Source organism: Phalacrocorax aristotelis, chromosome 8 (assembly GCF_949628215.1).
Source record: "Phalacrocorax aristotelis chromosome 8, bGulAri2.1, whole genome shotgun sequence".
NCBI classification, from domain to species: domain Eukaryota; kingdom Metazoa; phylum Chordata; class Aves; order Suliformes; family Phalacrocoracidae; genus Phalacrocorax; species Phalacrocorax aristotelis.
The window spans coordinates 16573785-16598723 of NC_134283.1; the positions used below are offsets into that span (position 1 = coordinate 16573785).

Here is a 24939-nt window from a genome sequence, read left to right on the forward strand (position 1 = left end):
CTGTGCAAATACAGATCTCAGATGAAGATGAGAAGTTCAGAAGAATTTCAGAAGTTCCTAGCTGAAGTCTGTAACTTTCATACTGGACCAACGTTTCCTATATTTGATGTTGTTCTTACAATCTAAGATACTGACACCAGGAGAAAGCCCCTCCGGTTTCCTACCCTGCAGGTCAATCCTGCCTTCTGAGAGGAAATCGTTTCAGTCGTCGTTTTTTGAGTTTTTTGACTCGGGCAAACATCCAGAGTAGACGTTGATGTCCTCAGACGCATGTACGGGTACGGTCGGCGCCTGACTGAAGGCGCTGTGGGGTGAGTCCGAGTAGGTGGCGTTTCGCCGGTCTTGTTGGCGGTGCTTGCCTGGTGGGCCGGGACGGCCTTGCCGCTTCCCTGCGGCTGTAATGAGAAAATGCGTCACCTGGCGGTAAGCAGGTCTTGGGCCCGGTGCCGGGGAGGGCGGGCCCGCGCCTGCGCGGGGCCGCACACGTGGACGCGCCGGCGCCGAGCAGGGGGCGGCTGCGGGGAGCCATGGGGAAGAGCCGGGCGCGGCGGTTCCGCAAGAACCCATTCGCCCCCGCCGGCTCCGAGCAGCGCTGCGATGGGGAGGGCGGCCCCGAGGAAGAGCCCGCGGCGGTGGAGCTGCTGGAGAAGGTGCGGGCGGGAAGCGGGTGGGCGGCCGCCGGCGGGGGGAGGATGAGGGTGGGGGGCTCGGCTCGGCGCGACCCGCGCTCGTGAGCGGGGCAGCCCCGGCCTGGCGGGGCTGTGCCCGCTGCCGCGGGCGGGGCTGCGCAGGGGTCCCGGCCCTCCCAGCGGTGTCGAGCGAGGCACCGGGCGCGGTGCCGCTCCCCCGTCTTCCCTTGGGCGCGGGAAGGAGCCGTGCGGGGGCGGTCCGTCCCCACCGCCGCCGCGTCGCTCCTCCGGCGTCACGGCTGCGCCCGCTGGCGGCTGGGCAGGGAGGGGCGGTGGCGGTCCTGCCCCGGGCCGGCACCCCGGCCCGTCCGGGCTCTTTCTCCTTCTCGAGCGGCTAAGGGGGACTGGGGCCGCGCTGTGCCACGCGTCCCGGGAGGCGCTTGTAGCAGTTCTCACGGTGCTCGGGTTAGGTCTGCCCCACCGGAGAGTTCTACAGGCACCCAGAGCGACGAGTCCACAATCCTTACGTAAGAAATTAGTGATAGAAAATGTTGAAAAAAGCTGGATTTGGCCACTTACTGGCCACGTTCCTGGTTTTGGTTGAATTATTACAGATGAAAGCTAGTTTAAACCTCTTCCTGAGCATGTGGCTTCAGAATCAGAAGTAAAAATCTCCTTTCCTTTAAATAAATGAATCCCCTTTGATCACTACACCTAACTGAACTCATTGAACAAATCACTTCTTGATTATTCTTCTGGACTAACCTATCTAGTCTTTAAAAAAAAAAAAAAGAGTAATATATATATATATAAATGCACAGGTGAGGATGAACCAAGATACCCTGATGAGCTTCAGTGAGGCAGGATCTGATGTATCACACTTCTCCACTTTGCTTTACAGCAGATGTTTATCTTCTCTGTTTGGTTTTCAATGGACTCCTTTGCCTTCCAGGACAGGCGCGTCTGCTGTTTTATTATCTTTATGGTTTGCAGTTCTTATGCCTCGCTTAAACCTCTGTTACAGCATGGTGTTGTCTTGTGGATGTAGAGAATGCTTGCTCTGTGTCTTTAAGCAGATGTTTTAGTTTAAAGGTTGTCATGGTTTTTTGTACTTCTTGATGTTTCATTTTTTCTTTATCGTGGCATGTGTGATGTCTGTTATACTTCCTTGGTGGTATTTTTTCCCCTCTACTTTTGTCCATTTTTTTTTTTTTTATATGTGGTAATTGAAAGTATCAACTTTCGTACCTGTGAGATCTCGCCAGTGCCAGCTAGTGTCAAATCTGTGTCTGAACTATGGCTCTCTTGTTAAACACCCAGATTAGTATTTATCTAGTCAGATAGTTAACACACATAACCCAGGCAAAGATTTATAAACTTCCATGGAAGTTAAAAGCTCTTGCTTCCATTCAGGAGCAGTGAAAGAGGACCTATGGTTCTGGGCCTGCAAATCAAAAAACAGATCAGTCTTCTCACTCACCAAAACTTCCAGCTGCTTTTTCCCTTGCCCCTAATCTGCCCTGTTTGTGTCTCCCCAGCTGCAGCATCCAAGTGCTGAAGTGAGAGAGTATGCCTGTGCCAGTATTTCCAAGCTGTTGCAGCAGAAGCATGTAATCCCAGCCTTTCTGCAGAGAGATGTGGTCAGGTGTTTAGGACCATTGTTGATGGATCACAGTTTAGCTGTTCGTGAGACAGCTGCAGGTGCTCTCCGGTAAGCAACTGTTAATATTCATTTAGAATGAGGTAATCTTGGTAAAGAAAGAGTCAGTTTTTGCTGTTAAAAGCTATGAACTTGAATGCCAGGCTTTCTTGCTTCAACCCTGTTTTGAGTAAGCATGCCTACGTCAGTCAAAGTCCCTGAGAAGAGGGCCTTTGCTTGCTCCATTAGGCTGCCATGAGACTTCAATGTCAGGAGCAGCATTTAAATTAGTGACTACTGCTTTATCTGCTAGTGGAATGTGCTGCTTTCCATCCTTATGTTAAGAAAAAACCTCAACAGTGGTATGAAGAAATACAGAGAACTTGAATGCTGTTAGCATGGCATTTTATGTCTTGATGACTGTAGGATCAGTGGGTTAGAGAATGCACATAAGCTGGCTTTTTGAGAAACTTGTAAATATTGAACAGCATCATTTTGAGTTGGCATTCTGCAGTCAGACCTACAGCTTGTTTTATTTGTACAAAAATGTAAATGCTAATACTAGTTAACATTCATGCTGTATCTTACACTGAGTAACACCTGACAGAAGTCATGTTTTAGTACAGATAAGAGTTCTAGTTACACTAGACAAGTAAGTGAAAATAATTTTTTTGTTGTTTTCCTAACACCAAAGTTATTCTTTTATGTTAGGAAAGTAGAATACTAAAGTTACTGATGAAGCAGATTGATTTTTAAAACAAAAAGTACCATAACCTTCAGAGAAGAATACCAAATGCGTGGGGTTTTTTGAAACATTCCTGGAAAGTATTGTATCTGATCCAAAGCATTTATATTGTTTCCCAGAAATTTGAGTGCTTGTGGAGGATTTGAAGTCTGTAATGATATGGTGACAAAAGACATCATGACACCCCTTGTGGCACTTCTGAAAGAGGTGTGTTTATTTTTATTCTGATTTTAAAACTGATCTAGCCATTGAATTATCCTATTTTTCAGAAATAGTTCAATTTTTTTTGTGGCTATTCTCAAGATAACATATTTGAAAGATTTCTTAAAAAATACTTCAGTGGGTTTAATAGTACAAAAATTATACCAGAGATTTCAAACCACTTGCTTCTGCCTCCTGACGTGCTACCTTGGGCCTGTGGTACAGTTTGCTGCCTAGGATGATTTTTGCATAAACAGTCTGGAGATTTTGGGTCTGGAACATCAGCCAAGACAAGTCTATCCTGTCAGTCAAGATCCAGATCCAGCATTTATGTTACAACATTAATCTAGTGAGGTATTTTTGGTAAACAATTTTGTCTAAATGAAAGCTTGGATTTACAGTTGGGTAGTTACTGCTATTGTCGAGTAATCTGTACTGAATACCTATTCTTTGTTTAGTCCAGGTATTGCAATGCAGTTTGGAAATTGCATTGAATTCTGTCACCTGCTGTCTTTGTATGAGCAGCCTTGAGCAATACCATCATTTTCTGTATGTTTCTTCCCCATTTTAAAATATGGGTAATAGCATTATTGTAAAGCACAGATATTAGCCGAATTAATCCTTGTGATTAGAAAGAACTGTTGGAAGTTGCATACAGACTGTATTAGCAAGAAACAGCATTTCAGGTTCTGAAATTGCTAAGTCTTTATTAAAAATGCTCTGAAAACTTGAATGCAAAGCAAGTATGGTAAGAGTCTTTCTACAAGAGAAAAAATTATTAATTATTCAATTCCATAGTGGGCCAGTTGTCATAGAGAATGGGAAACTAGCCAGTTTTTCTGGTAATAAGCACTTCATAAGAGTTCTATCCACTCACTCTGCTGCTAATGTTTTACGTTTTTGCTTTTCTTCTTGGCTTGTTTGTTCCCAACCCTGGTTCTCATGTTTGGTTGTAGTGTAGCACTGGACTAGATGCTAACCAGCTCTCTCCAAAGAAATGCAGAGAGATGAATAAAAATCATATTGAAGACATAGCCAATGAGGCCATTAATTTGCTGTGGAATGTATGGTAAGTGCTGTATAAACACTGGCCTTTTACAAGAGCTAATTTATTTTTTTCCTGAAAAAGAGCATGATAATTAAGTCAGAATAGAAATGACTGTCCGTGCATGGGAAGAGGTATTCAGTTGCTGATTCTGATTTCTGATTGTGTTGCTGCTGTGTGTGCCTTGCTTAATGAATGGCAAGCCCTCATCTGATCTGAAATGCAAGTTTGTCTTCTACCATAAATTACTTTTGTAAGTGAAGGGTTCTAAAAGTGTACAAAGTTGGTCACTAGTTTTAGGAGAGTAACAAAATTTTTTATCTATTGCTTGTTCATCCTAAGTTCTGATAGTTTTCTGAGTGTGTTCTGTCATAGTCTCCTGTACAGTTTAGGTTGTGAGATCTTGCATGCAGTTCCTGTAGATCCTGATTGTGATACGGAGAAAATTAAATTCTGATCAGTGGATTCCAGTGCTGTGGGAATATGAGGAGTTTTTGTACTGCTTCCTCCCTCTGCAGGTCATACCAAAAGTTAATGTGTTTGGACAAACTATCCCTTAGTGACTGAGGCACTGATACAAATCTACTTATGTGAGGAAGAATGTGAGTTGTTCAATTAGTAGCTTACATTGGCAACTCCAGGTGAAGGAAGAGAAATGGCAACACTGTTAATACAGAGATGGCTTAAATGTTGAAGTGATACAAACCTGTTCTGAAAGTTCTGGTTGAATTTTGTTGTTTCTCTTCATTTTCTAACAGCTCCACATCACTATACACTGTGGTCTGTAGAGAATTTTGTTTTGTACTGTACAGTATTTCAGTGGAGCTGTCTCTCTGGCTGTCTGTATTGTATGGCTGCTGGCTTTGCTGGCTTGAGGTCTTATTTGTAAATTCTTTTTTTTTTATTTTTTCCTTTTTAAGGGATTGGAATCTAAAACAGCACAGAAACTGCTTGCTCTACACCTTATACAGAATATATGACGCTTTGAAACTCTGACTCAACACTGTTTTGTGTTGATTTTTTTTAGTTGCTTTTGTAGACAAGTGCTTTGGAACAGGAACTATAATCATTAAGTGCACTATAAATCACTTCTGTATTTTGAACTTTGTGGCAATGACTGTGAACTGCTGACTTCGTTGCTAAGTTTGGTACTGATAAAATTGGGACTGGCATTGATGCTGAGACATAATGTTTTCAAAAGTAAATTTTGGAAGATCCTTGTGGCTAGTTAGGTCCCTTGCTTTTTTAGCTTGAACGTATTAGTTTAAAAATGGCAATATCTGTGAACACTTGAAGAAACACAAATCCCGCTTTTAGATAATTAAAGTAAATGTCACATTTAGCATTGATTTTAGCATGCATTTCTGAATGTTGAGAGCAGTAATTTTCTAGAGTAAGAGAATATTAATGTGAGAGGGAACAGCCCGCTCTGTTGTTGGTGAGCTTGCAGAGGAAGTCTTCCATGGCTGCAGAAAGCCCTGGGCTGGCTTGTAGCCTGCAGCTATAAGCTGCCTTTTGCCCTCTGGCTGGCTCTGTTCACATGAGACTGTACTTAGGCTCCCAAACACTGTGTGTGAAGAAGCAGCTGGCAGAAGCCAGCCTCCCTCAAAGGTGTCCAGGGCTTTTTTTATATAGAGATATATATATGTCCAGGGCATTTTGTATAGAGTTGATCGTAACCTCAATAATGAAGGATAGCTTTTTGACTAATGTGCTCACTCTTAGTTACATTTCAAAGGCCTACCTAAGAATTAAACATTACTTAAAATGTTGTTACAGTAGGCTTTTTTCCTGGGAAAAGTGTTTTATTAATCTTTTTTTATGCATTAGTGAATGCAACAATACTGCAGTATCCATTTTCAATAAAGAAGGATGCCTGGAGGCTGTGTTACACTACATGAAAAAATTTTCCACAAACGTGGATCTGGCTATTTCAGTAGGTAAGTGGTAAAAAGAGAAGATATGGATTTAAAGATTTTTTTCTTACATATTTTCAGTATTACATATGAGTGTCAGACTGATGTCACATCCATTGCATAATGCACCTGCCTTAGTGTTACTTAAACTTGACGTTAAATATAAGACTTAAAATTCCTTCCAGAATAGCACATCATTCAGAAGTTGACATCTGTTGTGCTTGTTTTCAGTACAAAGGAGAATGGCTTATTGATGGTTACATGGGAGGAAAAAATTTGTGGGAAGAAAGCTCTAGATGAAGGCTATGGTTTTTCATCTTGTTTTCTGGTTTTGGTAATGAAGGGTTTAATTTGTAGAGCAGAGGACATAGTCCATCTAAAAAAATCCCCAAACAACTCCTGTCACTTGCAAGGTATTTTTATTAGTAGTATTGTTATTATAGTCTTATAATAGTCTTACAAGTGTATGTGCTCACAACATTTTTTTGTTTCCCCTAGTCAGTATACAACGGAAAAATCAAATTCTGAGTCACTGAAATTAAGACGGCTAGTCACATGTCCGATGTGGTACTGTCCTCACCTGTTTTATGTACAGGTTTGCCAGAGATGTCTTTTAATCTAAAACACAGTTTGTGAAGGACAGTGCCATACTGTTACAACATGATGCCTCATGAAATGTTTTTTCCTGTGTCTGTTTCCTTATTTCAGCTTTCACGAAGATAATGCTTCCTCATTAGGAAAGTGAAAGCTACCATATTGGGTTTGTTAATTATCTTTGTGTTTGTTGCAGCAAACTGCTTGCAGGCAGTGACAGAAGATAATCCAGATCTTCTTTCCTCATTCAATGCTTCTGCACAACAAGTATTGGAGACCGTAATGTTGAGTCCAGAGAGTACAATGAAGCATATTCTTTTGAGAACACTGATAGCAGGTATGATGCTCGAGGGCGTTTGCTTCTTTGTGATGGAAAGCATGGCAGGTAGAGGAGGATGGGAAGGACAGAATGCTTAGTCTTCTCTGCTGTAGTCTGGACATCTGATCGTCAAAGCCTGTATAGCTGGTTCATGAGGCTATTTGTGCCTTTTGAGGTTGTGTTTTGAAGTAACCAAATATTTGCAACTACTTTTAAAATGGTCTTAAGTGCTTGATTCTAAATTCAGTACCTGCTTGGTGTGATAACCCATTTTAACTGTTTATTTGGTTTTCAACAGTGAAATGAGTCAATTAGTACAGGAATTATTTTGATCTTAATAGGTAGTTTTCACCTCAGATTCTCTACTTTGCATTCTTTTTTCCACCTCAAATGCTCAACCATGGTGATTTTTGATACTGGAGTGTAATAAATTAGTTTAATTTTGAAATCCTTAGAAAATTGTTCTCATGTGGATTTGTTATCACAAGTAAAAAGCACCACCAAGATTGCTCTGCATAAATATTCTGTGTATCCTTACATTCTGAAATTTACTTAAGCTGTGGGCATATCGTAGTTATTACAGATTAGTATATGAAACACTAGGCAGGAGAAATACAAGTCCGTAGAGAAAAGACTTGAATACTCATACTGAAATATAAGCACTGAGTATTTGAACTAGTGGAGGCTGTGTCCTTACCAAATACATAGCTATTACAGAGCTAGGAATTGAGTATTTTAACAGATTTTTATATTTCAACTGTCTCATGTTTAGGCACTATCTGGAATATCAAGGATACCATTCCACCAGGCAGCCTGGGAAGCACGGTTAATGCGATCCTGAAGATTTTTTCAGAATCATTAGCTATAGATGCTGGGGAAACAATTATTCATATGAAGGAAGCTGAAAAAAACAGGTTAAAACTTGCTGCAGAGGCAGAAACTGAGGAAGGTGTGAGTGATGTTACAGATGACTTTGTTTTGTGTGAAGATGATGACATGGAAGAAATACCAAAAGGAAAAGTCAGAAAAGAAAATGACATCTCAGACCTACTTCCAGTAAGTGTGGCTGGGTGGCTTGCTCTGAGAGACCTTAATGGATATGGCTGAGTATCTGACTGGTCTTGACTGAATATTAGCCAGAGGAGCTACCTACTAGTGTTACTAATCCTGCTTCTGAAATGGCTTGACTATTTCAGTTAAAACTTCAAAGCTGAGCATGGAGAATTTCAGCTCAACTTGTTCAAGTGTGAGCAAGTTGCACAGCACATCAGGAAAGCGTGTTTCCATTTTTTTCCTCTAGTGGAAGGTATAGGCTTATCTGATGCTTCTCCCTGTAGCTACTGCAGGAAGTTCTGATCTCTACATAAGGCGAGTGAGACTTGTAATGGCTATAGCCAGTCAGTTGTGAGTGGAGGTGACACAGGTCAACAAATGCATTCACTATTGTGTTCATGAAATTAATAACAGAAATAAATGTTTCTGTTATGGGTTTAGCTTATAATAGGTAATCTTTTCTGTTACAACTAGTGCAGGTGGCATTTCTTAAGGGTAACATTTGTTTGGAAGCATCCAGCAGAAAGGTGATAGGTTTTTTGTCCCTTTTTTTTTTTTAAGCATAGGGATGAGAAGAGGAAGTGGCTGGATTGAATTTTTAACTGACAGTCTGGGTACTTTAAATTGTGCTGAAGTGTTATTTTACAAAATTAAATTTGGTTCATATTTTTCTGTTTTAGTCTGATAAGTGGGAACTGAAAGAAGTGACAGCTTTACTGATGGCTCAGCAGACTGCTCTGGAAATTATTGTTAATATGTGCTGCAGTGAAGGTTTGTAGGAATCTTTCATTGCAAGTGGGTTTTTTCCTCATTTAAATAATTTCTATTGCTTACATACTTTTTGCATGATACTACATGTGCCAACATTTAAGAACAAACAAAAAAAGCACTTGTGCCAAAGAGGTATTTCCTATAAAGTATTACAGAAAATCCTTTGTTTAGTTAGAATGTGGTCTGAGTGTTCATCTGATAAAGTATGGGTGTGAATCCTATTGCAGGACCAGGGCATCAATTTTTTTAAAGCAGAGAAATCTTCTAGTTTTGATACGACAAGTGTCAAAAGAAGGAGGAGAGACAGTTTTTGCATGCAAATCTGGCAGCAATGCAGATTTAGGCTGCTTAGTGTTTCACCTTTTTGAGCTTTTTTAGAGGAGAAAGGCAGGCAGTTACTCTAGGGGGAGTAGGAAAATAGATATTCTGTATCTTCTGTGAGCTCTGATACGCAGTTTTGATAGCTTTTCTCCAAATCTTCTGGAAAACAAATGATTCTCATATTCTGTTTGAAACAAACGAACCTCCCAAAATTCAAAAAACTCCTCCAAAATGTGAAAATTTTACTTGCTAGTACAGTTCGTAAGCCTGATGCAAAAGTAATTGTGTAGGAGATAACGTCCTAAGTGAATCTTTCAGGTTCTAATAAAATCCACAGTAATACCCAGATATTCCCAACGGTGATTTTTTTTTGTCTTACAGTGCAAGGAAATTCTGCACCTAGTATATGAAGCTCATTTCATAACTGTATTTCTCACCTAATGAGCTGTAATTCATAAGCTCTCCTCTTTAATTTGAAAATCTCTTGTGGATAAGATGCATATTCTGCCATTCAGTCAGTGTAATGTAAGGTTGATTGTGTTGTATTTCATTACAGTACTTTACCCATTCATAGGCAGACAGAAACATTGTCTGTAGAAATTAAGAGGAATCCAGAGGCAGCTGTTCATTTAATTTTCAAGTTATTTGAGGACTAAAATAGCTTTAGCCATTATGCTGGGTTCATAGAAATACTCAGCTTGCCACAGAACTGAGGGAAACAACCAGGCAAGAGATGTGTTTTACTGAACACTGGCTGGCGTTAGGAAGAAGCAGAGTGCTCTCTCCTTAACAGGGACATGGGAAGGAATCCAGGAGACTCCAGCATTGCTGTCCAGTTTGTAGTTCGCAGGTTACTGCTGCTAGTTAAGATGGGATTGCCATTGGAAATGCTTCTGTATTTCCAAGAACATTGCAAGAAACCTGATCTTAGTTATGGGCTAATGTTCCAGAGTCCAGTTCCTACTCTGCCCTTGTCACTCACTGTGAACGTATGACAAATGTTGTCTTTGTTGTTGCTGAATTGCATGGTCAGCTCATATAGCTGTCATTTAATTTTCAAAGGAGATTTTTGTTTTCATTGCTCTGTAAAAATGCAGATAGAAGTTTTTTTTAGAAGAGGCAAGAGATCAACTGAAAGGGGGAATGACTGCTTTGTTTTCACGCCTATTGCTACTGTGGTTGGTAAAGCATAAAAGACACTGTTTCTCATGCAGAGGCTATTAACACTAGCATATTATGGCTGTAGAATTAACTGGATATTACCATAAGCAAAGGAAGATGCCCATGTGATCAAGTTACCACGGCCTGATGAGTTACTTTGCGTCAGATAAACAGTTGTCATCACCTTCAAATAAATTATTAAACTGCTGCACAGTGCAAGTGAAATGCATTAATTTAGACATTTCTTGATGTATTTTAAGGGAATTATTTTACCTTTTGCCACAGAAAAAGTGTATGGCTGTTACCATAGTTACTACAGTACCTGTGCCTCACATGAATCTGTGTTGTCAGACAAAAGTATCTGAGGGTGAATATGACATTTTTTTGTCACCGTAGTTAAATATCCTGACCTATGTATGCAGGCAGAGCTCTCAGCTGTCAGTGAGGAGGATCAGTCCAACCTGTAGACTTAGGACTTGGGTGAACACCAGTGTCACAGCAGTTAAAATGTAACCAGGTTTAAAAAAACTTCAGAGAAATCAGTGTAAACCCTGTGGCTATAGATATATCAGTTTAAATATAAATGATGGACTTAGCTTGTGCTGTCAGGCCAAATCCACCTTAAGCCATGGACAGATTATTCACTTTACAGTAGCTATGCCTGTTGGTAATGCTACCTCAACCCCTTTTGCGATGTCTGCCCTTACAGATCTGCTAGTAGAGAAAATCATGTAAGTATAAACCTAGTTGAGGTTTATAACTATAAACCTAGTTTAATTTATTTGATATGTTGCCTGAAATGGCTAATGGAAATGATCTGGCTTGCTTTGGCTTGTTTTACAGTTGTCATTTCCTTTCAACTGGTCTTACTGGGGAGACAGTAACACCTTCATCAAGCCCAGTTACTGCCCAGTCAGAGGACATCTGTCTGTGGCTTCAGTATTGCCAGAGAAAACAGTTGCTTTAAACTGATTGCAGTTAGTAAACAAGTTAAGCATGTGTATTTGCATGCCTGAATCTACCTCAAAATGTAAAATGGTACAATCCAGGTTAAAATCCTGGTAAATGCTTTATTAAATGTTTCTTCTATACTTTTTTTGGTATCTTTAAGTGAAGCATAGTTAATATCAGAGAATGAAGTACCTATGCATGAAGAACCTCCCTCATGTGAATACTTGTTGCCTGAGTGAATATAAAATAAACAAAATTTTAAAATAAAAGAGTTTAAACAAAGGTAGTACAATATTTAGAACTATGGCTTAATGGCACTTGGCTTGTGTGGACTTCATTAGAGCCCAAGAGCTTAAAGACTCCTAAACCAAGAGCTGGAGCCAAGTTTAACTGAGAAGTAGGATACCTATTGCATGAGTGATGTTATGTTCACAAGTCTGCTTCTGTTCTCAGATCCCTCTGATGATGAATGGGAAGAACTCTCCAGCAGTGATGAAAGCGACTTGTTTATGGAAAACTCATACAATGAGGGGGGAGGGCTGCTAATGTCACCCCTGTGTCTCTCTGGTGAGGTTCACTCAGCGTTTCTGAATAACCTCATTCCAAAGAAGGTATCGTCTTTTATTTTGTTTCCAACACACAGTACAGTCTTTCCCTTGTGCCTGATTTGTATCCCAGGTTAGGCAAACAAATTATCCCAACCCATCTGGAGAAAAGGAATGGGTTTTTAAAAATAAGTTTAGCTTCACTTTTTTTGGCCTAGAGGTAGAGCATCATCACATGAGCTGTCTTGACTTCAATAATTTCTTTGTGTAAGTGGGAATAGAAGATTCATGTGTTTCAGAAACCTGGTGCCTTTTTCTAAGGTGGCTTTTCCAAAATACAAAGTATATTCCTTGATTTGGACATGAAAAAAAGGTTTACCTGCAAAAAGAAAGGAAACTTTGAGTAGAAGCATGACTATCAGACTTCCATATTGGCTAAGTGAAGCAGAAGTAACCTATGTGAATGGTAACAGCACTGAAAAAGTGTGAGTTCCTCTTTCCCCATTTTATACATAGTGTCTGAAGTGTGATAGTTGACACTGACAAGAATTCAGAGGTTCTTGTTGCAGAGTTTTGCTCATTCATCTTTACAACCCCATATAAGAAGTTTGTAATTTGAATCAGTTATTATGCTAGTTCAGCAGCGTGGTAGAATTCTGACCCAAGACGTCGGGATGATTCAAGGCTTTTCGTACTTAATAGAAAGCAGTCTAAGCTTCATGGCAAGGTCTTTTAGGCTTGCAGCTGTCTGAAAATTTTGTAGCAGAATCTGTAAGAAGAAAGATCTAAATGAAAAAGAATAGCAGAGACCTAGAAAATCACCTTTTGTTCAGTACAGTTGGATGCTTAAAATATGCTATGCTAAACCCAGCATATAATTGCACCATTCAAGTGACTGAGGAAGATTCTGGCATTTTTAGCAGGTGAGATACTTGTTACCTGGAAAGCTTTGAAATACATAGTTTGAGGTATCTCTTTGACATTAAGGTAAAGTTTCAGTCTTCCCCCGCAAAACACACCTTAAAAAAATGCAAAAAAAAAAAAAAAGCTTTATTGCTAAATCTTTCTTTTTCCCCTCCCCAGATTCTTGAAAAAACTGCTTTTCCGAACAGTGTTGCTCTAGACATCTGTATGGACAATCTGTCTTGGAAACCATTAATTAAAAAGTAGGAATTTCATTGTCTCTTACTATTTTTCATGTATATTCAGTTGTCTTAGAACTCTTAGAAGGATTGTCCATCTTTGGGTTGCTTGTAAGACCTGCACAATAGCAGATCTGATACACAATTTTGAGAGATACAAATGTTTGTGTTAAACTGCACACCGGATCGCAGCCTTATTTAATTCAAGATCCTTCTTTGTATTTTGACATCTGTTTTCAAAGAGATCTGCTAAGTGCATTTTTTGTTTGTTTCAGGCTGAATGCAGTGCAATGTAGAGCTTTAACATGTCTTCATAGCATTTTGTTAGTGTCAGATGTGGATTGTCTTGGAGGAGCTTCAGCACTTCAGTCCCTTGCACAACATCTCTCGCAGCTAGTGTTTTCTAAAACAGGTAAGATTTAAAGGGGGCTTGCTGACCTATTTCATATAGTTATACGGTAGCCATGTTCATTGTTAAGTTTTAATGAAAATTTATTACTAATTTTATCCCTCTGGCCTTTCAAAAAAAGGATACTGAATGTTGGAAGTCTGCTGACAAAACAGTGTGTCCTGATCTGATGTGTTTAGCCAAGTCTGTTACTGATACTAGAGAAGCTGAACTGAGATTTAAACAAACAAAACCCAAAAAACCCAACAACAACAAGAAAAAAAGGTTCCAAACTGATGATCTGGTTGCCTGGTGGGCTGCTTCATTAGACTATTCTGATAATCTGGTTTTGTTTTAAGGTCATTGATGATGACTTTTCAGGAAACAAGACATTCTTAGAGGCTGGAAGAGCCTGGCAATTCTTAAAATTGTCAGGAAACATTTTTCCTAAGATAGATCTGTTGAAGTCTAACATATGCTTGGCTTTGTCATTTCTTGTCTTAGAAGCCTGAGAAGCTCAATTTTCTTCCCTTCCTTCAAGCGTCTTCATCTGTAGCTGCAAATGCAGTGTACGTAGTTCTTATTCACTGTACAGTATGACAGTGCGTTAATGCTTGAAAATGCATCTGCCAGCAAAACACACTTTTTTCTCAATGTCATTAGAAGCATGTGATCATTCTGTAGGAACATTATTACTGAGTGTAGTGCTTGAAAAACTAAAATGCAGGAAATGAAAAAAGTATGAAGACATATGCAAAGAAGTTCATATAAATATTTGTCTCATGCTTGAGGAGCAGGACTATCAAGATTTCAGGGTCTGTGTTATGTTTTGCAATAGTCAGAAAGTTCTTAGGTGAAATTAGAGAAGTGGCTAGCTAAAGACAAAGGGTGCTAATAAAGTGATTAATGGCCCATGTCCATTTTTGTTAATGTGCTATTTTTTAATAGTTCAGTGTTATGTAATGGAAACTGCCAGATAGAGTAGATAACAACGTGTACTTAGAAGGAGTTCTGTGGTTTACAGGGTGAAAGAGAGGCATAAAGATCTAGTTGCTTATTTGGGAAAGGAGGAGATAAGCATGAAATAATCAAGAGTGTCTGCATCTGGAGTACTCCAGAAAATAAGAACACATTAGAGGACAGTAAAAAGCCTCAAGGAACGCAGAATATATGTTGAAGATGATGGCTAGTATTAAAGAATTTGTAGTTAAACAAGAACAATACAGTGTTAGAATCGTACATTCCTGAAAAGTTATTAAAGCATGGGAAAACATATTCTTTATATGAATTGGAAGGAGTCCAGTGTTCTGGATGTCTAAAAAGCCTGCTTGGAAGACAGAAGAAAGGAGTTAAAGTAGGCATTCAGCTTCTGTAGTTTTCTCGGTTCTTGTATGATGGCCTTCATGTGATGCCAGTTTTCAAGCTTCTGTTCTGACAGTGCTGTTTTGTAACATACGTTAGGTCACGCAAGTGTCTCAACCAGGGATGCACCTAAAAATGAGGACCAGCTGTGGTCTAACCTGCAGACACAGTTATTACTGAATTCAAATAAATCGCCATGGTTACAACCTACAAAGACCAGTCTCTGAAAATCTAGCTCTTCCTGTTTGTGGTAGTACCTGGAGGAAGAATTCATCTTCCTGTTTAACTTTTGGCTCTGCGTTCAATTCTTTGACAGAACTCCCTACAGACACAGAATTCCTGGAAGCCATAACCAGTGCTTTGAGGGCTGTCCTACAAACAATGGCATCAAAGAACATCTCCCAGGTAAAAGCATTCAAACACAAATGCTGTCGTAGGTTCAAATTCATGTGAGATAATGCTGGAAAATTTTTTGAGACAAAACCATTTAAATGAAGAGCTAAATCTCAGTGACTGTGAACACAAAGAACAGATTTAATAGGATTTCCTTCTGGTATTTTTCATGGACCTTACAGGAATACTTTTTTATATATATCTTCTCCTTAACATGTGAACAGATGCAAGCTATTTCAAAACCAGAATAGCAATAAGCCACAGGTAGTATGTTTAGGAGATGGATATAATGACAAGCATTTAATAAATTGGCACCTAGAAACATGAATTTTTTTATTTTCTGATTTTGTCTAGTTGAAGCTGGTTGTACTTCTGCAGTCTTGGCTGGACATGAATTAGCTAAATATAGGAATGAAGCATAACAGTTTGTTATACAAGATGTAATACCAAATGATCTGCTGGTCCTTTCTGGCTTTAAACTGAAAAATTAGCTTCTATACTGTTGTAATGAGTTACAAATTTACTTAGCTCAATAGCTATTTCTGAAAATGCCTTTGGGCTCAGAACTTTTTCTTTCTACTTCCTGACAGCCTTGCTTATGTTCTGGAAGAAACACCTTAAGAAGCTGAAAGGAAGATTTTAACTGTTTTCTTGCTGATTACGTTTTCAGAATTCATGTAGTTTTCATAAGACAGGACTCTTGTTTGTTATAAATTTGCCTGTGTAAAAGCAAATGGTCTAAGTGTCATATTCAAAAATTTCCATGGAAATGTAAATATGTCTATCTTCCTTTTCCCCCGCCTTGCTAAGCAGTGTATGACTCCTGAGCAGCTATTGGCTTTATGTGAAGCAGGTATTCACTGCAGCAATCCCAGTGTTAGAGTGAACGTAGTGAGCATCCTTGGAATTTCTGGCAGCGTCCTAGCAAAAGGACAAGATACAGCTGAAACACTAAAGGTGAAAAAGCAAGCTTTGCATTGCAAGCCTAAAACAGTTTTGGTACTACTTTCAAATTCCTTAAGCATTGCTGGAAAAATAAAATTTTCTCTCTTATTTCAGATGATTGGAAGATTTCTTCTTGAGGTTGCCATGAAGGAATCTTCTCTTGTGGTAGCAGGGGAAGCCTTGGATGCACTTTTTGATGTATTTGCAGATGGTAAAGAAGCAGAAAAGGCAGCAGTACAGATCAAGTTGCTTCCAGCACTGAAAGAATTTCAGCCAGTGTTCAAAATGAGGGTAGGCATCAAATGCAGTCAGCTCAAGGTCTCAACACACAATGTGGGTTAAAGCTTTGAGATTTGTGCTGCTAGAAGAGATAATTAAGCAAAACAAAAAAAAAGACAAATAATTGAATTCCTGATATTCTGCTTCAGAGGAAAGCAGATACTTACCTTGCAGTTCATGGAACTGTCAAGGTAACGGCATAGCATTTGCATTGCAACATCTGCATTACACATCAGCATTATTGATGTCCCAGTCACTGTACAGTTCTGAAACCCTTGTGTGTGTAAAAAAACGCAAACAACCAACCACCCACCACGCCTCACCAACCTGCAGATGTCTCTGGAGGAACAGCTAAATTGGTGGGAGAGAGGTCCCTTCTGAAGCTACATTGGCATCTCTTGTTTTTAACTTGCTGTAATTGCAGGTGGACATTTTTGTTCTGTTGATTAATTAAAATACATAATGTATTCTGTATGTTCAAGAATCACAAGACCAAAATCCTGAACTGTAATTTTAAGTACAGCCTTGTTTAAATAGAGAATGACCTTCAGTGTGTTGTTTCTTTAGTCAGATGGAGCCTGAGGAGTGACTTTCATAGTCTTAAAGCTAAGCACTATACACACAAAATAGAGACTTGACAGTGCTACAATTTGGTTAGATGTGCAAGGTCTTTCATATGAAAAGCTACAGAAAATAACTGTATGTTTCAGATTTATATTGAAATTGTGAAATAGCATGCCACTAGCAGTCTAGTTTTAGGCAAAGATGTATTATAATAAATTGACTGTCAGAAATACTTGCTAGCTACATATGTGCACGTGTGAACATGCAGTTCTCAAACAGCGCGTGTAGCATGCCTTGATAGAAGATATATATACAAGTAGTATAAACTTAGCTGATCTAATAGAGGAAACTTCGCCATTAGTAAAGTATGTATTTTTTGGTTTTACAGATGCGAAAAGAAGGCAAAGGACAATGTAGTACAGATCAGCTGTGTGTTCTTGACAATGTGAAGATGAATTTGAGAAGATTCATTGCGTATCAGGAGACACTAGGGAAAACCCCAACTTGAAACATCGAGGAACTTTAAACTAAGGTTTCCCTTACTGAATAATGTTTTCCAAAAATATAACTGTTTTGAACTTCTAAAATTTATTGAGCGGAGCAGTTTTGTTTTCATGTTAATACGGCATTTTTTTAATCTTCAGTATTTTTACACTTCTGGGTTGATGCAATGTGAAAGTCACATCAGCGTAAAAAAAACATAGCATGCATTGACATTAAATGTTAGCAGTGATAAGAATGTGCTCTTGCAGTCCTGAGGTCTGTACATGGCACCACTGTTGTTGTTTAGAAATCCTCATGTATCCTGGCAGAAAACTGTAATTGCATGAAAAGGCAATTTAGAGAATATTCTCGGTTATGTGCCAGATCAAGAAAAAAGTTTTAAAAACTCAGTATTTTTCAGGGAATTGAGCAGTGGCAGAATGTTCGTATTTGGTATTTGCTCTTACCTGTTTCTAGAATTGCACAGGCACTTATGGCAAGCTTCCCAAGAGAAAGAAGTGTGTGACAAGCGTGTAGATTACTGCCAGCACTTGGATCTGTTACTTCATGAGATTCATCAAAGAAAAAACTGTTTCAGATTCACTTATGTTAAATTCAGTGCAATAGCTTTTTGCTGTGGAAATCAGTGTGAGAGGATCCTATGTTTATATGCAGCTCCTTGTTTTTACTTTATTTTGATTGGTATTTCTGAAAATCAAGTCTTCTGATCTACTTTCTTCCCTGTAATTCTGCATAAGAATGAATTTGAATTCAGGGAAGCAGTAAGCCTAAAAAGTATCTTTTTATACTGAGGTATTATCTAAAGTAACTTTATAATTGCTTAAAATATCTTTTTCAATTATTTGTGATAGAGATTTTTAAGATGTAAAATACAGAAACTATTTTCAAAAGTCACTGATTCATGAAGATTGTATGTAAGCTTCTGTATGTCCAAAACTTTGGTTTTATTTCTGTGAATGAGATCCTCTTATACACTTTTTTTTAAAGGAAGAAAAATCACAATCAAACAAAAGCATTTTGTTATGCTGATTTTTGAAATGGGAGTTTTTCCCTTCCCTCTTCTCTTAACATGCTGCCTTAGCATAGGCACCTAGTTTTTGGGCAAAATTTTGCCCATGGTGTTAGGCATGGAACTACAAAGACCAAATTTGCTCTGTTTGTTAGATTTCAGTCTTAGATTGGAAAGCAGGCTCAGGAACTGACTGGGTAACTTGCAAATGACAGACTTGATGAAATCCTGAAATAGTATTTAGTCAAATGCAAAAGAAAGTGAAAAATTAGTTTAAGCAGCTATGCTGCCTCGAAGTCCTGTTACTGCTATTACTTTAGAAGATTTGGATGAAATGTGTGATGTGATGCAATACCTGCTGATGAAATGAGTGAGTGAGCGTGGGATCAGGAGGGCTCAAGGGCCATTGAGCCTGGTCCAGGATAAGTCCTAAGGAGCACAGAGCAGCTAAAGGGTTATCCTGGGATTTGGCAGGGGCAGGCTGTGAAGAGGGCTGGAGTGTAACAGCTGAGGAAAGAGTAGCTGGGTGGATTACAGCATACGAATGCAGAGTGCGTGCATTTTAATCCCAATGCTAGTTATACTTGCTGTACACTGAAGATAGTATAATATGAGTGTGATAAAAGGCATTAATGTTTGTTTGGAGCACTTAAAAGGACATTCATGCAGTTCTGCTGTCATTTTCTGGGTGCTGCATTGGAGTACAGGATGATCTAGGTTGGAAAGGATCTCTGGAGGTCCCTTAGTCCAGTCCCCTGCTTAAAGCAGGATTTACTCTGGAATCAGGTTGTGCTAGGCCTTGAGCATCTCCAAGGATGGAAATCCCACAACTCTGGACAGCCTTTTCCAGTGCTTGACTGCCGTTGCTGTGAAAACTTTATTTTTTTAACTTTTCCCCTTGTACATAGCAGGACTTCACCCTGCTGCAAAATGTGTCCCTTGTCCTTTGAATGCACACCACCAAAGAAAGTCTGCTTCCATCTCTTATAACCCCCATTTGGTAGTTGAAAACAACAATTATATCCCCTCTTCTCCAGGACAAATAATCCCAGCGCCTTCAGCCCATCCTTGTACTTTGTGCTCAAGTCCTCTAACCATCTTGGTGGCCTTCTGCTTGACCTGCCCTACCTATGTCTTATACTGGGGGGCCCAAAACTGGACACAGTATTCTAGATGTGATCTCATGAGTGCTGAATTGAGAGAAGTAATTGGTTTTCTTGACCTCCTGGCCATGCTTCTGCTAATGCAGCCCGTTATTTATTATCCTTCATCACTGCAAGGGTGCACTGCTAACTTCAACTTATTGTCTACCAGGACCTTTAGGTCCTTCCCTACAAAGCTGCTTTTTGGTCATTAAGTCTAGAGCCTGCTCTGGTTTATGGGATTACTTTGTCCCAAGTGTAGGACTTTGCATTTTTTATCAAGTATAGCAGTCAAAATCTGGTACCTGGTGACTGTTAGAACAATTAAGTGTGTTATTTTGTTTAGGGATATTTTTTAGGTTATTAATGAGAATGAACATTTCACATTGAAATATGAATCTGAAAGTTGCAGATAAATATATAGAAGATAGTGCATCCACTAGAAAAACTAGTTTTCATAATATAATCTATCAGACCCTGTTTTTTTTCCTTCAAGTGAAAAGACAGACTGTCATTTAGATCTTGAACTATTCCAGCAGTAGGAATGCATGGATTTTTTTTTTTTGCTATGCACAAATCAGTTGAATGCCTTAAAAAAAAAAAAATCACTTGTGTCATAGTAAGACAGGTGCATAGTATGAACCGTATCACTTGCGGAAGTATGTGATTTTTAGTGCTTGAAGTATTTGCTTCTGTCTTCCAGTACACATGCTACTTCTAGCTCATATCTGAAAGAGAAATAAGGACATGCAGAGGCATTTTGGTTTCTTGTGCGTTTGTATTAAAACTCTAACACACAAAAATGGAAATAATCTCTTCACCTTTGTTTCATCTGAGGAGACTGGAGTGTTTCAGTGGCTCTGTTTGGCTGAGGAGAGCATGAAGCACTGACAAGCTGGTGGCTCTGTCTCCAGCTGACCAGATATGTCTGGGTTGATTGAGGGGTAAGCTATAGCTCTTGGGAGGTGTTTTTGTTGTTTTGTTAACCTCATCGCTAATATTAATGAAGCTTTTATACGTGATTTCCTAATATCCCATGTTGTAAGATCTTTGCCAAAGTCTATTGCCCTTACTGGTGGCCCATAGCAAAATGAAGCCCTCATCTTCCTTTAGGGTTTCTATGATATTATAGTTGTCTAATAATAATAATTAGCCAACTGCATATTTTCATGTCCATACTTTTATTTCTCTGAATGAGAAAATCTTATTCTATAACCTGCCTAGCTACCAGTTTAGTGTAACTTGGTGTCCAATGGAGGGCTTGTGACTGAATGAGAGGAATAATTTCATGTGTTAATTTAGAGAACATGTTCTCCTTGTAAGGGGCAAGATAGAAGTTAATAGAAAAGCATGGAAGACTTTTGAAGACTTGTCTGTGGAAGACAAGGCAAGTTATCAGTGATTTAAAGAACTGTCCTGGGGCCTAAAACCAGAAAGATCTATAAGTACAGAAGAGCTCAGCAGTAAGATTGGGACTATAAAACTTGTTCTGACCCAGTTAAGGAAAATTAATGCAGCAGCAGAAGTGATGATGTGGTGCAACTTAAATGTTTTGGGGGCTCTTTTGGCACTGGTTTATTTAAATAGGTATAGGGTAAGCTTGAGACGAAGACAGGATCCTTGATAGCCTACAACGGCAAAGCCAGATCTTGAAGATGCTTTGCGGGTGGCAGAAATTGGACTGATCTAGACAGTGTGCAGCATAAATAAATAGATGCTAAATAGATGTAAGTGATCTTCATCAGTTCATGTAATCTCACAGATAAGACTGATATCAAAACAGGTATCTGAATTTGTTTGCTTATCCTGGTCCCCAAGGCATCATCTGTGCTTCACCAAAAATCCTTTGGAAGTGTGGATTGCTTCTTTGTCTCCCTGTCTGACACCTAGCACAACAGAATCTGGCTGTGGGTTGACATTTTATACCAAAATAGGTGCTGAATTTAAGTTGGCTATGGTATTGAGTAAAGAGGGCTATGTGCTCCCCACCCTGTTCAGAAGCAGGACTGGTGGCAGTTGCTGCTGCTTTGGCCTCTCTGCAGTCTGCAAAATGTTGAATCCTCAGCTGTGTAGATAAGGAGTTATCATTGCTATGTGGTTTTATTTTTGCTCTCTATGAAAAGAAACAAGTGGCAAAATATAAATAAGCATTTGTTGTGAAATACTTCTTGTACATCATGCCTTGACATTCAGAAGATGGCTTTATACCACATTATAGTCAACAGTTAACTATTTCGGGTTTGTGGTGTGTGGTGAAGGTACCTTTTTGTACAGTATGGGTCTTTTTAAAGATTGTCATCTTAGAGGAACAAGAATAACTTTAACCAGTACTACTTGGCTTGGTTTTACGTTTGTATTTTGAGACAAAATGTAAAAAAACCAAAAGAGCACAGTAAAATTACAAAAAGAGAACTGTGTCAGAGAACAAAGTCATTTAAAATCCTTTTGTAGTTAAGTATTATAAATGAAATGTGTATCTCCTGGAATATTAACATAAAACAACCAATCAAAAATGTGCATAAACTCAAGTTCTGTTTCCTTAGTAATTTTCAGTAAAAAGCATTCCCAGGGGATTGGATAGAAACATCTAGCCTTACTTTTACTGTTGCAAATTCAAACTCAGGCAACGGTAGAGGTAATTGAAAATAATGTAACTGTTCATTCTGGCACAGATGAATTGAGCAAACAACCTAAATGTAGTTTATGGTGGACATACTGTTAAGATATATAATATTAAGATAATTGGCAAAACCTGAACACTGACAGTTACGGCAGATTAAGAAGCATGAAGTTTTTCCGCAACGGCTGAAACATGGTGAGCCGCCTTGTTTGAAGAAGCTTTTACTTGACTGGCGGGTGGTTTTTTGTCTAAATTCCAAATAAATTCAAACTGTTAACTTTTGCATCTTTGGGGATTCACTCTAATTTCATTTTGTTTCTGTATTATTTACATAAGTTCTGTGTTTCTGAGAGGCATTTTTGTCAGACATAATTCAGTGACCACTTAAAAACATGGGTTTAGACTTGCACACAAAGGATATGGTAAGACGCTGTATTTTTTCTTTCAGATCTGGGTGTCTGGAACTCCTTGCATTACTCTTACATTAAAGGCTTAAATCAAAATGGTTGTGAACTGAAATAAGATACTATAGTAAGCATCTGTTAGAATGATTGCAGCTGCTACATGGTCTCAACACAACGGAGGGTCCCGATGCAGCCCTGGGGTTGCAAGGTGTTCACATAAATATCTGTACCACTTTTAGAGATGCATTGGGATTTCAGTATGCCTTCGCTGGGTTTTGTGTTCCTTTTTGGGCAAAAATCCCAGCAAGAACTTTTTTTCCTCCTCTGATGTGAATTTTTTTTGAAATTTTAAGGAAAACTGCATTGGCGTCTTCCCTCTTCCTTGCCACTTGACAGAGAGTGAAAGGCACTTCCAGAATTCAACTGAAGAATGGCTGATTCAGCTAGAAAATGCATGATGTTTCTAAAAAACCTTTTCTGAGAAGTTTTCTTTTTAGTAAGTAAAAGAGTTAAAGTTCAAAGTCATGATTAAAAAAAAGACTTTGACCATAATCAAGTGGTGTTTTTTTTGTTGGTTTTGTGGGGTCCCTGCCCATCCCTCCCCCCCTTTTCTTTTAATACCCTGTGGGCATTCTCCCTAATGTGGAGTATCCCTTTGTGGTATCACACCACCTGTGTTGTGTCCTGGCTTTATTTGCTTGGGACTAGGGTTGCTACTGAGGATTCCTGTAAATTAATAAACCTCAATCCTACAATAAAACTTTTTTACATTTATGTGCTATGGGTATAGAACAAAATTATTTTTTGCAGAATGTGCCTTTTTTTTAAAGAAAAAGGTGTGTTTTCTGTTACTGTTATCTCCTTAAGGATAACATGAAGTCCTTTGTTAGACTTACGCTCACTTTCCTGTGTTGTGGTTAAAAAAAAAGTTTATTAATTTGAAACCTTTTTATTTGCATCTTTGATGTAATAGGAACAGCAGGCTAGTCATTTTCTAGTTACCTCTTTTTCTGGTACATTTATAATTCTCAGAATAACTGAAGAATGTGGGTTTTGGAAAACAAGGTTATTCAGGGCAGTTTTTTTCCAGTTCCAAGCTATGCTTAAGTCCCACCAGTTTCCACTTGACTTGTGATTGTAGTTTTACATACAGATCCTAATTCTCAAAGCAGTTAAGTCTGTCAACTCAAAAGCCAAATGTCGCCCTACAACTTCTTACTGTGGTTGGGTTTCTCTTGGACAATGCATGTCAGACACCCTGTGACAGAACAGAGGCTGAGGCTGAGGACAGAGCGCCCTGCCCTGGGATCGTGGGGAGAAGCCTGTAACTTCAGTCTTCAGTTGTCAACAGGGACTGGTGCTAAGACAACTTTGCAAACTGTCCGCCTCATGGAATACTTGGCAGTGAAATGCAGCTTTTTATTTTCAAAACCTCCACCTCTGTCTTCCTAGAGAGAAATGCCCTTGCATGCAGTTCAGAAACTATGGGAAGCACCAGGCCCTTGGTGCAGTTTGCTGCAACCTGTATCGCTGATGTTTTATTAAAGATGTTTTAAGGCTCTAGTATGAAAACACTAAAAATAAAACTGAATGTGACCACAACTTGTATTACTAAATTGTGCTGTGTTGTCTGTAATGTGTTTTTCCATCTGCAGAAGCATTGGCTGTGCAAGGCAATTATGGCACCTAGGCTCTCTTTTCCTCTCCTTTGGAGCTAAATGAAAGGCAGGAACACTCAGTAGCATCGGTAACCATCCCAAAAACAGTTTTAGGGGAGCACCGTGGCAGCTGATAGTGTGCATGAAGGGTAATGTGACTGCAGAAGGGGCTGTGTACCGCAGAGCGCTTGGACCGGTATGCCCGATGCTCTTAGCTAATGCACCCATGCACCAGCCTTAGGGGCTGGCGGCAGCAGCGCCCCCGGAGCGCTGCCGTAGCCTGCGGCTGCCCCGGGTCCCTCCGGGAGCTTCCCCCCGGCCGCACCTGCCGCCGGGGGGCCTGGGGGAGCGCGGCGAACACTCAGCCTCCGGGCGCGGCACCTCCTTTGCGGCTGCCCCGCACCCCTGGATTGCGGAGCCGGGGGTTCCGCCGGCGACTCACCCTGCAGCCCGCGCCCCGCTCAGGGTTGGGACCCGGCCGGCTCCGCCGTGAGATGCGCCGCCGCTCTCGCCCGAGAGCCGCCCGGCCGCAAGGCTCCGCTCCCCGGGGCTCCGCCCCGCCCCGCCTGGCGGGAGAGGAAGTCGGGGCCGGCCCTAGGGCGGCGGGTGACAGGCCGGGGGCGAGGCCGGGGCTCGCCA

The 24939-nt window shown here is 39.9% G+C and overlaps 1 protein-coding gene across 6 annotated transcripts; it reads left to right on the forward strand.

Annotated features, from left to right (window-relative positions):
* The first annotated feature begins 14 nt into the window (after positions 1 to 14).
* Positions 15 to 23194, forward strand: HEATR3 (HEAT repeat containing 3). Of its 6 annotated transcripts, none has more exons than XM_075101568.1 (16): positions 348 to 650; positions 2168 to 2340; positions 3133 to 3220; positions 4171 to 4283; positions 6090 to 6199; positions 6966 to 7106; positions 7861 to 8144; positions 8822 to 8912; positions 11799 to 11956; positions 12974 to 13056; positions 13308 to 13444; positions 15099 to 15187; positions 15989 to 16132; positions 16235 to 16411; positions 17352 to 17495; positions 22687 to 23194. In XM_075101568.1, exons 1-15 carry the CDS (start codon positions 528 to 530, stop codon positions 17469 to 17471), a joined length of 2031 nt encoding a protein of 676 aa, XP_074957669.1. In that variant the 5' UTR covers positions 348 to 527; the 3' UTR covers positions 17472 to 17495; positions 22687 to 23194. The 6 variants fall into 6 exon arrangements, with proteins under 6 accessions (XP_074957671.1, XP_074957672.1, XP_074957669.1 ...); XM_075101569.1 differs by having other exon boundaries at positions 22996 to 23194; XM_075101570.1 differs by lacking the exons at positions 348 to 650; positions 22687 to 23194 and adding an exon at positions 15 to 311 and having other exon boundaries at positions 17352 to 22523.
* The last annotated feature ends 1745 nt before the right edge of the window (positions 23195 to 24939 follow it).